A 17,482-nucleotide genomic window follows, 5' to 3' on the forward strand; every position below is an offset into this window, starting at 1 on the left:
GGGCTCTTGACCAATAGGAATGCGTAAACTGTCTTAGGTATTTATGAATACATCTTTAATGACCCTCCCTCTCTGACTAAAAAATCAAAAGAAGCCATCCCAGCGTTAAAAGTGACTGGTTTATTGTTAATAGTTTAGTGTTCCTACCTGCGAAAAGCAGGATCGACTGGCTGTGACTGAAAGAAGTGGATCACGCCGCTTCCATAGGCTCCTGTACATCTGCAAACCTCAGCCATTTAAGCAATCGACTGGTTATTAGTACCTCCCGCATTTGATTTGTGTACATTTTGTAAAGTGATTAAGATCGGGGACCCATTTCTGCTCAGCACAGAAATTTGCTAAGCTCAGAAAACAGATCACCAGCCAAAATATTACTGTACAATCCCGATAACTCAAAGTCGGATAACTCTGCTTATCTCGACGACATAGTTATTAAAGAGAATAGGATATTTAATGTACATGAATACCTTCGTAACTTAAAATGCCCGCATCGGTGCATCCTTTTACCTCAGTTTTGTTCCGCCAATTGAATAGAAAACGCCGCTGAAACACTCACAAAAAGGGTAAAAAAGATCGCGAAACTTGTTTTCATGAACCATTTATACTACCCAACGCACACATACTGGAATGTGTATGTGGAGTCATTTCTTTGTTCTCGTGTACTACAATTTTTGAGTGTAAAAATTTAGTTTCAAAATGCTCCTATTTTAAACCAGAGTTAATTTCCTGGGCTAAAATTCGGACTTAATATCCCTTACATAAAATACTTCAATTTGCGACGGATCAACACACCTTGGAAATTCCTAGATTTTGAGTAAAATCCATATATCTATTTCGCGATAACCTTGTGGAGACGTATCTTTTGTTCCCTATTATACACATGTATTATACACATATTAGGTAGTGAAATACGTAATACTGTGTGCATGCGATATGCTGTCATTGTGATCAGACTACATGTAGTCAGGATAACCCGCCCGCAAACTATCCTGGCTTTTGTACTGCTACCGCTAGCCCGGTGGTCATGTAACCGCATTGGAAACATGTGTACTCCGCACTTGGCCCAGTTAGTTCGCACTCAAGCGATTAAATAGGAAAAGTCATATGTGACCACACATAGGGGTGCAGACCTGCAAATCGACACCCATAGATCTCAGTGATAATTACGCGTACTTCCGAAAATTATTATAAACACTCACAACTCTCCAAGCTGTTTGAGACACCCATCATTATTTCATAATCTTTCATTTTCTGCTAAAGTTTTTGTTCAATTATCCGGGAGAACATTCCACTTAAAGATGATCTCCTCGAAAAATAGTCCTGTGGTCCATCGCCATCTCGAAAAATGATGCCTGCGGTCCATTGCAAAATAGAAATTTTGGGGCCAAATTTCACGCGAGGTTCACAGATATACGAGCTCGCACTCCTGTGCACGGCTTCCACCCGTCTTTTTCACAAACCTTCAAGTTCATGGCCCACAAAATGCTCTAATAACAAAGAATTTGAGGGCATCCAAATTGTGATTTGGCCCGCGTAGGGTATTCTGGGCCTATTTATTACACCCTTTAGAAAACTCCGAGTAAGCGTGGTTCATGCATGCGTCGCACGCTTTTGAAAAACGATACGAAAGAAAGATTTGCCACACGAAATTACGAAATTATTCTTATTAATATTCACCATTAGAATAAATAAAAATGCACCATTAGAATAAATTAAAAAAGCCGAACGTTTGCCAAATCATGTGTCCATTTCGAGTCTGGCCGGGCAGGGCGAGTTACGATGGAAGTTACTGTACTTGTAATTGGCTCCCAGCTGAATTTTTTTGCCAAACGTATCAATTTGCTAAGCAATATTTCCTGTGAACCACCCTAACAAATTGGGTAGGATGGTCACCCTATCAAAAGCCACAAGGTCATTGGTCAATGCAAACTGTGTGACAGGTAGGAAAGGTCCATTCAGACGCGACCTTAGTAATGGTGACGTAAAAACTTTGACTGACATAAAAACTGTGTTTTCCCATGTCTTGCACCGTTACTGTAATTTCAGGTGAATAGAATTAACGCAGAAGGAACAGAATACTGCCACGATGAGGACTACATTCGTCCCCTTGGCGGAAACACTCCCATTGCAGCCCAGGCAATCTATACCGATAACTCCGTCCTGTCGGCCATTGCCGTCACTGCACATCTTGACAAGACTGTAATCTTCCTTGGAGATCAACTTGGTCATCTGAAGAAAGTAAGAGGCCCATTTGTTGTTTATCGTCCATGCTAAAACAAGTCCGACATTACGGAATCAATAATGATACGTGTATACTTGCCATATCCTCATCTGAAATTTGGCATTAGTACATGACATTAAACAGGTACAACTGTATTTTACCTAGCTGTTATTGGCATGATGCTATCAGTCTGTAAGCTCAGTGCTTTTCAAGAGTTGTAGAAAAAAACATTGTTACAGTTGGGATTTAAATTCCACGTATCTGGGTCAGGCCAGCTGGTGAATGATTATCAGCCTAATCCTCCGGGGCCCGAGCCCTTTATGTATTTAGGTCGGGCCAGCCGGTAAGGGATTATCAGTTTAATCCTCTGGGCCCCCCCGAACCTTCCAAAATACTTACCTTTGTATTAACTTTGCATAAACTTTGAGTGAACAAGTGGAATGTGCTGGCCCACTATAAATTGGGTAGACATTACCATGCCGACGCCTCTGTTAACCATACCATCACGGGCAGGCGGACCGCTGACCACACTGAAGAACCAGCTCGTGCATATTCAAGTCAAGCAACCTGAAGTGGACCCTCTTGGGCGTGGCTGTTCTTTCCACGTCTTGGCTCTTCACCGTGCTCACGATTCAAAATTCAAGCTTCAAGACGGCATGGCACGGGAACTATTGGCACGGGTATGATACCCTATCCGTGTGAGCCACTCATCGCCAGTCAAGTCCTGCGGTCTCTTCACTCAAGTCAGCCAAGCTCCCCCTCGTTGGACGTGGACCACACCTCGGAATCCCGAGGTGACAAGACGCCGCCCACCCCCACTCGGTTAACAAAGCAACCCGGCCTCCTGCATTTTCTTCAGTTCACCGGGCATTTACTCACTCATTTCGCGTAAGAATCGGCCGATACTTAATTTATGATTGTATAAATTTGTATTATATTAATTTATTCTTTTAATTGATCTCACTCTGATTTGGATTGACTTTGAAGCATAATTAAAAGTCGTGCACCTTAATTTCTACGAATTGATATCATCGTTTCCCCGCCTTATTAATTTCTGGTTGTTCAATACATATCCCTTTTGTTTTGGCTAATTGTTTGTTCTTCCCATTTAATTTGCATTTGCTGCCGTGTGTGACGTACTGGGCTTTTAGTTTGGTGTGTCCACACGTAACAACTTGCTACGATGATATACTCGAACTCCTGATATGCCGCTTACTTAACTTCGAGGCACTTCACCACGAAGTCTGCCAATGTTGACTTGCTAATGTGATTCTTATGTGAAATGTGTTTTAACCAACAATCTTATAGTGGGAAGTCAATATTCAGTGCAATTCGTAAAATCCTTTAAAACCCTGCAGGTCGGTTTCAGATGAAGGGATATAAAGTGTTAATGTAACTCCGACAAACAGACAGTCACTACACAAAAAAAAAACACATTGGAGAGAATGACACGTGACCAAATCTACTGCTTGCCATGAGCTTAGGCACACAAAAGAATTGTGCAGGGAATATGAAGTGACCCATACTCCGCAGAAGATTACCTCAAAGGAAATTGAAGTGTGGGCGCTAACTCGATGGGCACATTTTCCTTTCTTTTGGCAAAACTTAAAGGGTTGTAAAGTGCAAAAGACCTTGAAGAGCTTGTGAAATGGGGAAACTGTTATTTAAAATGTTCTTAAGTAACACAAAATACCAGGAACGCTTGCAGATATCCTACTACGTCTTGCAGTAATTCATTTTATATAAGAAATCGCAAACCAGGCCCTCTATTTTTCTCCTACAGTTGTGGGTGTTGTCACCGTCGGAGGCCGTTTTGTATGAAGAGGTGGCCATGCTTAGCGGTGACCCACGACCCGTGGCCAGGAATGGCATCACCTTCAGCCCTGATAAAAACTTTATTTACTTCATGACAGAGAGAAAGGTAAGCATAATGCTAAGAACAGGGTGAGTGAAGTTTTGCATGTATCACTTTCAAAATGTAGGATATGAAAGCCTAATTCATAAGCTTTCTTTTAGTACAAAACTCATTCAAGTCACCCATGTACTTTCAAGTTACGGTATTTTAAATACAACCACCGTTTTAAAGTTCTGTCCACGGATCACAACAAAATTGAGTGTCTTTTAGCAAAACGAAAACAAACTCACATAGGGATGTGTGTGAATTGTTTTCGTTTTGCTGAATTGTTTTCGTTTTGCTGAAAGAACGCACACCTTTTTTGTGATCCGTGGACAGAACTTTGAAAAGGTGGTTGTGTTTAAAATACTGTAACTTGAAATGTGTTCACTGAAAACTGTTAAATATTTCCCTTCTTATCCTTGTGATTTTTCAGATCCATAAGATTCCCGTTGAAGACTGTTCGACCCATACCACCTGTGAGGATTGCCTGGGTGTTGGCAACGGTGTAGGAGACCCCTACTGTGGCTGGTGTTCACTCCAAAAGAAGTAAATATGACACATGGACCAATCCGGGCACGCTGTCACTTCTATCATTAACCCTCATGATGTGGGAACTTTTACAAACAGTTAAAAAAAAATCAGTCCTCTTCCCTTGCAATTCCTTTGTACGAATTCGGTCAAAAGACAAAAGCATGGAAGTGGTGGCACAGCTGGCTTATCAATCACCTGTAGTCAAAGCATATAGCTATATCAAGTTACCCAAATAGCCACAGCCAATTATCCTGCTTTATGGAAGGCAGAGAGCTCTCTACTTTTAAAAACAGTCACTTGACTGCTTTTGACTGAAATGACAACTTTGCACAGAATATATGTTTGCATAGCCCCCCACAAATGGAAAAAGCACTGGGCTTGCTAGAGTTCAGATAATCCGTCACGAGCAGTTGCTTTGTGCAATGGCATGCACAATGGTTTCACCGTTGAAGGGGACCTCTTGAGAGTGCAGCGATTCTGTGCCCAGATTTCTACAGGCCTTAAAACCATAACACTTAACATTTCGTTGTGGAAAAACATTTTATCCCTGTTGGAGATCTGGTCATCTAGCTGTCAGTCACCACACAACTGATCAGCCTTCTACTAAAACGACATATGCCTCCTATTTATGAGACACCCAAGGCCACGCCTCCAGAGAATTTGAATATATGGGAAACAATTCCCTACTTCCCGGAAACGGATAATATATATATTCCTAAATGTAAAAAACAACTATTTGATATCCCTTTTGGGTTTTTTATTTTTATCGAAAAATGCACTTCTTTAAAGATGTTGATATTTGCCATGCTTTTCCGAAAACTGAGGGCTTTGTTGCTGTGATTTCATTTCAGGAAGTTCAGGGGTTTTCTGTTCGAATTGAGAACGGAAAACGTCGCTCATTTATAACATTTGTGAGAAGTTGTTAATTGACTTACTGCCATGTACTGACACATCAACGAATCATCAATTTTTGTTTTATTTTTACAACAGCACAAAATATAAAATGCTAGCAACTTTTGGTGCTAAAATAGCTGTAACATCAAGATTTCTGCCTGAAATGACATCACAAATTCGCATTATCTTAAAATTCGCATTTTCAAGATTGCATTAAACGAATTGCATTGCATCCTTTAACATTCTTGTCCTTGAATATTGCAGGTGCACAAGACGGAGCCAGACCGAGTGCGCCGGGTCCGCAGACCCTTCCAATCTACGCTGGCTGGGCAACCTGGACCAGTGCATCGCCATCCTATCCGTGGAGCCACCCAACACACCCAGCACCAGAACGCAAGAGGTAATTAAGATCGGCAAGTTTCGTGTGATCCCTTGCTGTATAGGGCTAGCCGGGATTCGCGCTCCTTGTTTATTGTCATTGAATGATCACTGTTTTGAAATGGTAACTGTTGGAGTGGTCGGGGCACAACCCAACCTGTGTTTAGAGTAATTGTTCTAATTGCACCGAGCACGTTATAGACGTCGGGTAATTGTCAGGTCAGGGAACCAGACTGGCTGGTTTGCATAACAGCGCAAACAAAATGTGGACTAACTACATTTGGTAAATTGGGAGCAGTATTTGAAAAAATAACAACCATCGTTGGAAAATGATTCAAAAATGATACTTTTCTTGAAAACGACAGCACACCAGGAGTGCTAGATTTCACAGTATGCTTAACACTATTCACTTACCGTCAAGCACGTTATGTCATAGTAACTGGGTAGTTCTGTGCTATGACGTCACACTATTGTTAAAAGTGTGGATTCGGAACTACGAATCTGTTACACTGGTCACAAAGTGTGGATTCGGCACGACGAATCTTTATAGTAAAGTGTGGATTCGGAATTACGAATCCACACTTTGAACACGTCGGACAATTGTTTCTCCCTAATGAGCAATAATTGGACCGTATGCGTGAAAACTTTCCTTCTGAAATTACCAATGCGTCTTCACTGTCAGATTCTCCGCCGTCACTGCAAAACGTACTTCGAGTCAGAAAGAAATCATCGTCTGAACTATCCATAATTATGTCGACGGAAGGAGCCGTGAAAAATGTTGCAACCTGATGCCACTTTTTTTTCTTCATATATCATCTCAATGAAAGTCATTCATTGCAAAAATGATGATAAGACATGAATATGGGACTGAGAAATATTTCCAATTTTGTTAGGAAATACTTTAAAAACAATTCTTGACTCTCCATAGACTTTGTACACAATCGCGGAAGTGGCGTCAGGTTGCAACATTTATCTCAAGTCTTTTCATCTCCTCTCACTGTTAATGTCAATACTTCATTTGACGCAATGGTTTAAGTCGAAGAATACACTCGCAAGTGTGGATTCTTAATTTACGAATTCACTCGGCGCTTCGCGCCTCGTGAATTCTTAAATTACAAATCCACACTTTCTTGTGTATTTTCCTTAACTGATTGTCTGCAAACGTTGTATATTACCTTTAATATGCATTTTGGTGAGAAGATTTTAAGAAAAAAACTGGCTGCTCTTTCTTCCTTGATTTATTTTCATCAAAGATTGCGCATTGACAAATTAGTTCGCAAATTTTGGTCAAATTCGGTCAAGTTTCTGATTCCAGCAAAAAATAATAATTATTAAGAAATGGTAACTTACTGGCCTCCTTTACTGCATGTTGTTCAAAATTCATATATGAAGGGGGAATCTTCATTGTGCTGCTAAGCGCAGACATCTGCTAAGCAATGTTAGCAGGTAACCGGCCAAAATGTCATGCAATGTAAATTGCTTGTGAGTTTTTCCCATTTTTGGTTTGATTCGCACATAAATCTGCTTTACATTATTGGCTGCTTAGCGGTTTTATGAAAATGGGCCCTGGTCTCAAGTCCACTGACTGAAGTGATTTTTAGCCACAGAATATTCAAACATTCGATCGCCAACCGAATATTCGGTAAGCTTTTTGCTTTTTGGAATATTCGAAAACTAACAGCTAGGCACATACACACACGATGGTGATGTTATATTATCGTAAAGTTGCCGTGCTTTATTGTCACTTGCCACATTTTTTGTCGACGGTACCTTGTTTTGTTGACGATAGCTTTTTTGTCGACGGAGGTTGTGGTAACTGTTCCTATCCTGAAGCAGGTTAAGGCCCCCGACAGTTGTAAAATCATTTAATTGCAAGACACTCCAGCGGCCAATTTCGATCGCCGCACGCAAATGTTAACTTGTGCGCTCTGCGTGTGACTTTTGACTGGCGTGGCACAAAGTTGCAGGTGGCAGTTTCGAATATCCAAATATGTGGTCAAATGCACTTTTAAGTAATCGAATACTAAATTACTCGAAAACGGACAGCTCTACAGGGAGGCTGCATCCGAATCTCTTTTCTAGAGCCATTGTCTACTTTTCTAGGTTCATAGTTACAGCTACGTGTACTTGGATGTGGGCACATTTTAACAATACACGCAACCGTAGCTCGGAATACTATTGAGGACATGGCCTTACATTATTTTCTTGTTAGAGCTATTGCCCAAGTCCTTGTCAAGTACAACTACTTGGAACAATATACGTAGCCGTAGCTCTGAATACCCGTTTGGGTCACACCCGTAAATTATTTTCCTATTTTTGTTTGTTTGTATAGTTGACTCTGACAACCAGAGGCCTACCCCAACTGGATCCGACCACTAGCTTCATGTACATGTGTAAGTTTGGAGATCTACCCCAGCCTGCCACGGTCGTCTTCACAACCACCACATCCTCCGTCCGATGCTTAACGCCCCCTATTCATCAACTGCCATCAACAGTGCAAGGTAAAACTGGAGATTGCGGAGAACAGTAGTAAAACAAAACAAAATAGCCACTTTTATTTTTATAAAGCATGCAAAACACAAACCAGAACCGTCTTTCTTTTAAAAACTGATTTGTCCTTGTGGAATTCATATTTTTCAAGACAGATGAAAACGTAAACCCCAAAAGCCTATTTCCCATTGGCAGAACTACAGAGGATGTTAGGGTGTCTCTTGGGCTGCAAAAATATAGAAAACATGCAGAAAAACACAGCAAATGCCTGATAACACCCCTTCCCCCGCGCTTCTTGGCAGCCAACACCCTCCCCCCTCTTGATCCAAACCTGGATCCGTCCCTGTTTCCCCTCTCACAAAACTGAGTATAGCACACACATTTTTGCATACTCAGTTGTAAAGAATCGCAAGTTGTAGGGTACTTATTTTGGGAAATGAAAATGTGGAGACCATTTTGCATCCGAAAACTATGTGCTTAAATTGCAAAGAATCACACTATGAACATAGAAAGTCATACAAAAGCATATATTGTCACATTTTCAGACTTTTTTTTATTGACAAACACATCCATGATACAACCAGAAAATACTGCTGTCAGTCAATGTTGCCACATTTTGTTATTATATCTCTTTTTTTTAGCCAATTATAAGAGACGTTGAAACCTGAAAAAAATACAAGGTCCAAGGACTCGGGAATAAACCATCGTAAACATCCTTCAACTGGCTCAAATTGTGAAATGGAAATATATTAAAACATTGGATGAAGTGAGTTAGCAACTGGTACTCCAATTAAGATAAGCGCGCACCGGGCAGTGTATCCAATGATGCGATAAACGTCGAGGGTTCAACTTAGCATGTCTCTGGACTTATGCGTGAATGTGTGTCGGTGATGAAAGACGGTTCTTGCTATCCTAGGTATCACCATATACATCTTGATATTCACTCGGAGACGCTCCATTTGGGCAATGGACCCCCCCCCCCGCTCTGACACCCCCCCCCGCTCTGACACCCCCCCCCAAATATACAGTAATAATAATTACTTTATGTCCGCCTGTCCGCAACAATCGGACATAAACAAAAATCCGACGGGTCTGCCGCCCCCCCCCCGTTTGAGCAAACGAATGATAGAAAGTCCTAGCCCTGTGCATGCAGTTCTCTGATTTTAATAACTACCCAGTTTGAAAATCAAACATAGGCCTATTTTATCTTTAATGTGATTGCATCTCAGATTGTTGTTGCACCCTCCTCTCCCTGAAATGGCCCAATCCTGAATTTCGTTTGTTTATCTGGAAGGCATCTAAATAAACAACATTTTAAATAACTTGAAACAAGTCAATCCTAAGTCAGTGCTGCTGTTTATAAAAAAAAACCTTATAAATTTGTCAGGAAATAAATACAATGTAATACAAGTGTAATACAATGTCATTAAATGTGATACAATTTTATGTAATGTCATACAATGTAATACATGTGCTAATGTACTGGACAGCACCATTTAATTGGCCTCTCGATTAAATGTGCGGTATAGTGTTCATGTTTTGCTGTTAATATTGTTTTATTTTTATTTCTTGGTTTTTGTTTCCAGGCGTCCTGATGGTGACACTCTCCCTCCATTCCACTGAGACCAACAAACTCATCGTCAACACGACCTTTGACTTCTACGACTGCAGTGCCTTTGATAGCTGCACCCAATGTGTGGCCGACTACCTGTGCAACTGGTGTGTCTTTGAGAACAGGTGCATGGGCAACGCTAGCAGCTGCATTGCCTCAGCTGTCATCGTTGGACAACAGGTGAAAATGACTTTCATTTGGAAAAAATAACTATAAGGAAAGAAAAATGATGTAGGCGCGCCAAATCTATTTGAAGAGGGGATGGTGTGATAAAATATTTGACTGACTACTCCTTGCTAGAAGTTGGCTAGGTACTTTGTCACCCAGCCACCGCAAAATCGAACTTTCAGACAACAGGTGACCCAAAGTTTGGTTGCATATATGCCGACAGACCCACCCACCCTAGTGATTCCCCTGACAATCAACTGAAATTGTATTTGATTTACTCCCAAAATATTAGATAAATATTGGAATCATTGGGTAAAACCTTTTTAAACATTTTAAATACATTTATTAACAGCCTTTAAATGGAATCAAAGCAATGCCTATGGAATCAAAGCAATGCCTATGACATTCAAGACAATCTCTAGCAAGTACTATTTTGAATCACTATTTAGACTCACAGTATACAGAGAGTTTAAAGACAATTATGTTGTCAAAGAATGCCAGACTTATAGCCCTATAACAGTCCTGAATCCTCCGATTTCAATACGATTTTGCACACCCCCTAGGTAGTTACAATCTCCAAGACATAATTACGTTGGCTAGTACGGGCATTGGGAAATCATTACCGTGCTACGATATAAACATTTTACTGTTTTGTTTTCAATCATATCCGAGATATAGGCCTATGAGATTCAGGACAATGGGAGACTTTTGAGACGTTGGTGGCAGCATTGTTTACCTCAAGCTAAAGTGGACGTCCTAATAACGCAAACGATGGAAAAAGGGCCGGTGTGTTGGCTGCCACCAACGTCTAAAAAGTATCCCATTGCTCATGAATGAAGTTTTGAAATGTCAAATGTGTTTTGATTATCACATATTACTAGTTGTAAATGTGATATGCACATTCTCATCGGTCATGCCAAAACTGGCACACAACTGAAAGATAGTCAGCTATACAATTTGGTTTAGTCCGATAAAAAAAAAGGTGGTCAAAATTGAAATGCCACGACTCCATATAAGTGGTTGCAACTATTAGACGACAGAGATTGTATCGGAAGGTACACAAAATTAATTATTAGTTTATGTTATCAATTTACAGGTGCAAATAGACACAGACATGAAGGGAAAAGATTACTGCCCAAGGATTGAAGACACTCCAGAAATTCTCATTCCAGCTGGGGAACCAGAATTTCAACTTTTGACAGTGAATGTTGCCAGACTCCCTGTAATGGTAAGGGCAAACGCTGAAAAGTAACTATTACACGACGTTTGATTCAGTTTTGTAGCCGAGTTCATCACTTGTCTATCAAAGGTCCTCTGGTCCTATTTCAACTCACAAAATATTCCAATGAGCTTTGACAAAGGCATTCCATTGTGTATTGTTCACTTATAACCGGACTTGTGAATGAACTTCTGACGGATTTCTTCAAAATGACAGCATGCCATCAGAAGGACTAATGTCACAGGGATGTTAGTGTCATTACTATCTTGATAGCTGCAAATTGTCCACTCTGCCTTTAAATTGCTATTTAATGCATCTAGCAGTCCAAAATGAAACACCACACAGAAAAATCCATTCATAAATACTTTTCGATCAGAAAGTCAAAGAAAGACAACATTATAATTTTTAACGATTTTGTTCAAGAATTTTACTTCCATGCTTCGTGAAACACCTCTATATGTTTATGGTATGTGCCTTGCGCGAGTAGTACTACAAATCTCCTTATATACCGCGCAATGTGGCGCAGAACGCAGCAGTGCTGGGGAAAAAAGCGGTGTTTGAAATTAGTCGGCGTTTTATTAACCGTTTAGAGAAAACCCCCCACGTGACGGGCTTTTGACCAATAGGAATAGGTAAACTGTATTTTTTTATATTGAATTGTGAACATTTTAAAAATTTGATTCATTTGTAGCCTGACAAATCATCATATTCTTTCCGAGAAGAATTGTTCAATACTTTGCAGCATCCACCATGTCCGCAGTAAATAATCAGTCGAGCTGGAGACAGGCGGGCGAGACGTTATTTACTGCTTGTTTGTCTCCATCTTGATGTATTCGGTTACTGTAGTTGGATTGTTTAACACTGTCAGCCACTTCAATGCAAGTCTTTAATTAACTTATATTTCTTCCATAGTCTGGTTACACGTGTGTACTAAGGCACAAAGAATGGGCGACGGAGAAAACGACTGCAGGCATCGTACTCAGTGACACACAAATTCTTTGCGCATATATGAAGGTGAGCAAGTAGATTCCTAAGAATGGTTTATCAAGAATCTGGTGATTATCAAAAAGACAGAGGGTGATGGTAACAGACACAAAACTGATCCGGCAAAATGCACTAGTACATTCCGTTTTGATCTTTGTCAAAATTCGACACTAATTTACAGCAAGTACGATACAGAATTAAATTGAGCACATGTTTTGCTATGATGTATATAAAACAAAGAAGGTAATTCATTTGGAATGAGGCACATGTATACAGATAATGTGAATATCAATATTTTCAGTGCAGAAACATGAGCTCTGAATAATACAGCATTCTCTTCAGGGTGGATTGAGTTTAATATCTTAGATGAGAATAAAAATCTCATACAACAAGTCCTTTCAGGATCTGGTATTCTTTACAAAGGATGCCGGTATTTCTGAAATAGTTTTAATTATATGCTATTCTAGTAATCATTCTATCTTGCTAAGATTCAAATAGTTTATTACTATATATTGTGAAAAATACATCAGGGAAGGATTACCAGGGGTGTTCTATGTAATAGGCTATAGCAGCTGGGTGTGGTTAAAATATAGAATATATATTTATATATATAAAGGTTAACTTTCAATGTGTTGCATTCTTTACCTATAATGATGTTTTTCATAATTAAAGTTACACAATTATACAAAACATTTTAAAGAGACCAGTCATAGTAGTAATGTTTAAATGATGGTTACTTGAACATCCCCGAACCTGTTCTTTTGTGTACATGTACGTGTGAATGAGGAAACAGGCTTTAACGGGGATGAAAACACGGAGCAATGGCTCTTTTCCCTGATTAACATGTTTTCACGGAACATGGAAGAAGGAAGTTGTTAATATCTCTTAGACTTACATGTAAAGTGGATATTAGTTGTTCCAATAATTTAAAGGGTGTTCATTTCTTGTCAAACAGTACAACTACATCATGGATGAGAAAGTCCTCATTGCTGACTTACAGATCCGCGGGAGCAGTTTTGTTCTGGACAACCCAACCATGTTAACTGGTAAAATAATCAAGAAGTTTAGTGTTTAGACCCGTGAACCCCCACCATACCAGATCCATCCAAAACCGAACAGAATGTTAGTCTGGTTCCCATACCAACAGTTTCTGACTTTTCATGATGAATCTTAGGTTCGGTAGCCTCCGGTAATACATTGTATTACAATTTACGTCACGTGACTAAAACAGGAGGAATTCCTCCCTTTTCCGAAAATTTCCGAAGTTTGCCGAATTCGTTTCGTGGACACTCGGATAGCGCCCGAGTATTTCCGAGTATAATATAGCTTTAATTAACTGCTAATTGCTTATTTTTTTTTTAATGAGTTGATAATTAATATTCATTGCTTTCATTTAGAAAACTTGAAATTCAACAACGATTTTGTGCATCAAACATACTCGGATCGTATGGGCGAACTTTTTGCTGCGTCATGTACACTTTTGAATTTGACGACCGTTACCAAGATTTTCCAAAACTCGGTCTTCATTCAGCTCCGCCTACTAACAGTGCTATTTTGGTGCCTAATTTTGAAGATTCCCGATCAACATTAGTCAATGTTATCTTACAGCAACATCAAACTCTATTATTATAACTGTATAATCTTACGAAGCAAGTGATTTATTAAAAAAATTGATTAGAACATTAAAAGCTACAAGCGATAAAGCGAAATCGGAAACGAAGTCGAGTTTTGAAAAACTGCCATCAATGTCGTCAAGGCGTTATAATAATAATAATAATAATAATAAAAACAATTTATAACGCGCCAGTATCTGTCAAAAATGACGCTCATGGCGCATTACAATTGGGTCATTCCATGTCAGACCAACGCACTTTTTTACCTCATGTCTTCCGATTTTAATAAAAATTGCTGTGCTTGTAGGTCCTAATGAGCAATGAATACACACCAATTTTTAGCCCGATCCGACCTACCATGTGGTCAGGGCAGAAGCCACAAAAAAATGGCATTTTTAGAGTAAAATACCACCCTTTTGGTATAAATATGTCAAAACTATGGCAATTTTCATCCAATATATGTGAATTTGGTTTTAAAATAATGAGGATTGCATGCTCAAATCACTTCTTTTGTCAAAATTAAATTTTGTGAAAAAAGTAGGTCACATGACCTTTAATATGCTATCGTGACCTTTGACCCATTTTTTGTAATAATGTATCATTCCAAAAATCAACGAAATAAAAATAACTTGCTAGAGCATGTCTTCCTCTATCAGAATCTACTAAAAATCAGTTGGGGTCTTCCAAATTTACAACTTTATGACTATTTTTGTACAGTTGGTAGGTTACAAATGAGTCAATTTATATACTTTACATAAGAAATTCACCAACACAACTTACTATTCTGTTTCTAAAGTTACTAAAATATATCTTGGTTTGTGAATTTCTCATTCTGAGGGCTGATGAGGTCTAACCAGACTCATAGTGTAAATTATCAGCAGTGGCGCACCCAGGATTTGGCTTTTGGTGGGGGGGGGGGGGCGGGGGGTCATAAATCGTTTTTTGTTCAAATTTCTGTAAAAGATTGGACCAACAAAAACTAGAATAAAATCAAACAAACAAATTGAGGGTGGGTTCAAGGCCCCCCCCCCCCTCCTGGGTGCCACTGATAATTAGTTATCCCACGAGCGCGCTTGGAATATGAAATAATGCAATGCTGCTGTGACCCATATGCCACTCGATGCACTACATAATTCCGTGTTCCACGAGCGCAAGTGGGATTTATAACCAATTTATCTTCAAGCAAACTTGATATCAAATGTGTACACGCAGTGAAGATGTACGTGCATACATGTAGTGTTTTGGTCCGTTCTGCAGGAAATAACACAACATATGTACACGTACATTTTTAATATCTGGGGTGCAATATAGCTGTGCAATATTATATAAAATCACACAGTTGTTGCTATAGATGGACTAATCAGGGTCTAGGATTCAAGTTTGCTTGAAGATAATACTTAATATTACAATCAAAGTTACCTTTACTCATTCATCACTGTGCTTCTTGAACTTTAATGACTCTCACAGACTTGGCATTTTGTTCCTTTGAGGTGAATTTCACCTGGACGTGAGTCCGCTGTACTGGGTGAAGGCCTGGTTACTGTTAGTGGTTAGCACACTCCGAGTCCAGATATTCTGATTAGACAGTTTCTTTGGAATCAGAAGGTGGAATTTTGTTTTTCCTGGCTTTGTACTTTATACATAAAAATCTAGATTAATTTTAGTAACTTTAGAAACAGAATAGTAAGTTGTGTTGGTGAATTTCTTATGTAAAGTCTATAAATTGACTCATTTGTAACCTACTAACTGTACAAAAGTAGTCATAAAGTTGTAAATTTTGAAGACCCCAACTGATTTTTAGTAGATTCTGATAGAGGAAGACATGCTCTAGCAAGTTATTTTTATTTCGTTGATTTTCGGAATGATACATTATTACAAAAATTGGGACAAGGTCACGATAGCATATTAAAGGTCACGTGACCTACTTTTCACAAAATTTAATTTTGACAAAAGAAGTGATTTGAGCATGCAATCCTCATTATTTTAAAACCAAATTCACATATATTGGATGAAAATTGCCATAGTTTTGACATATTTATACCAAAAGGGTGGTATTTTACTCTAAAAATGCCATTTTTTTGTGGCTTCTGCCCTGACCACATGGTAGGTCGGATCGGGCTAAAAATTGGTGTGTATTCATTGCTCATTAGGACCTACAAGCACAGCAATTTTTATTAAAATCGGAAGACATGAGGTAAAAAAGTGCGTTGGTCTGACATGGAATGACCCAAGTGTAAAAAAATCAGAAAATCAAAAAACAAATTAAATTCATGAATAACTAAACAAAAATATTGTGAGCGTTCTGGAACGAGTAAAATAAGAGTTCAGGGCAACTTTAAATTGAGAGACAGATGACAGATAACGAATATCGAGAAGCAATTTGTTCCAAAGATAAGGACCCTCGTGAGAAAAGGATCGATCTCCCCAGGATGTGCAAGTATGAGGGACAACAAGCAAAGCAGGCGCAGTTCTAGAACCAATATTTTTGGGGGGCTAGCACGGTGGATCCAGATTTTTTTTCAGGGAGGTGTGCTGAAATGTTGACCGGTTATTTTTTCCAGACACTTCGGCCTCCGAAAATCAATAGATGGCGAGGTGGGGGGGGGGGGGGGGGGGGCTCGGGCTCATGCCATATTTTCAATGGGGAGCACCAATAAAATCCTAAAATCATTCACACTATATTAACTAATGCACCCTTGTCACGGCTATTTCTTCTTAAGGGGGAGACCGTTCGCATGTACATCACAATTCTTTCTTTTTGCTAATGCAATTTTTTTTTACGGAATTTATTTTGGGGGGGCTAGACAATTTTTTTGGGGGAGGGGCTACAGCCCCCCCCCCCCCCAGCCACCCCGTAGAACCGCGCCTGAAGCAAAGAAGCATCACAAGATCTCAAACCCCTGGACGGATTGTATGGAGTTAATAACCCTACGTTGTATTCAGGAGCTTAAGCACGCAGACAATGAAAAACAAGCTTGTATTTGATCCGGTCAGCAACAGGGAGCCAGCCCAGAGACTGCAAAATTGGGGACGATATGGGCTCTAGAGGGTATCAGGGTCACAATACGAGCAGCGGATTTGTTTAGTCTTGAGCAAGCTAGTTGGTTACGGGGTAACAAAGAGTCACAAAGATCCAAATGAGAAGAAATGAGGGCTTGAACAAGCTTCTCTTTGGCTGAGCGGGTTAAGTACATCCAAATGAAACCCAAGTTACGAACTTAAAATCTGAAAATATTAGCATGTCATTAGCCTGTCACCATTGTGAGATGCATGTGAGATGCACATTGCTGATAACCACATAAAATGGTGATTGTCAAGAGCTGCATAGGCCTGTATGGTCTGTTTTTGCGAGGCCCTGCTTCATATTAATACTGTTGCTTTACATTGGGCTGGAAATGCATCTTCAAAATGCTTAAATGAATGTAGAATAGATGAATAAGTTGCCTTCATCCAGAATTCTGACTTAAAATTAACT

General features: G+C 39.6%; 1 protein-coding gene across 1 annotated transcript in view; it reads left to right on the plus strand.

Moving 5' to 3' along the window:
* The first annotated feature begins 1,779 nt into the window (after positions 1-1,779).
* The window catches only part of LOC119736492 (plexin-A2-like), a 42,267-nt gene continuing 26,564 nt past the window's right edge, over positions 1,780-17,482 (plus strand). The window contains exons 1-10 of the mRNA XM_038210509.1: positions 1,780-1,797; positions 2,047-2,238; positions 4,005-4,142; positions 4,552-4,664; positions 5,808-5,943; positions 8,254-8,422; positions 9,998-10,203; positions 11,288-11,419; positions 12,323-12,424; positions 13,350-13,440. Coding sequence (XP_038066437.1) covers positions 1,780-1,797; positions 2,047-2,238; positions 4,005-4,142; positions 4,552-4,664; positions 5,808-5,943; positions 8,254-8,422; positions 9,998-10,203; positions 11,288-11,419; positions 12,323-12,424; positions 13,350-13,440 — 1,297 coding nt within the window. The remainder of the gene's footprint in view (positions 1,798-2,046; positions 2,239-4,004; positions 4,143-4,551; positions 4,665-5,807; positions 5,944-8,253; positions 8,423-9,997; positions 10,204-11,287; positions 11,420-12,322; positions 12,425-13,349; positions 13,441-17,482) is intronic.

This window comes from Patiria miniata, unplaced genomic scaffold (genome assembly GCF_015706575.1).
Source record: "Patiria miniata isolate m_02_andy unplaced genomic scaffold, ASM1570657v1 HiC_scaffold_3, whole genome shotgun sequence".
NCBI lineage: Eukaryota > Metazoa > Echinodermata > Asteroidea > Valvatida > Asterinidae > Patiria > Patiria miniata.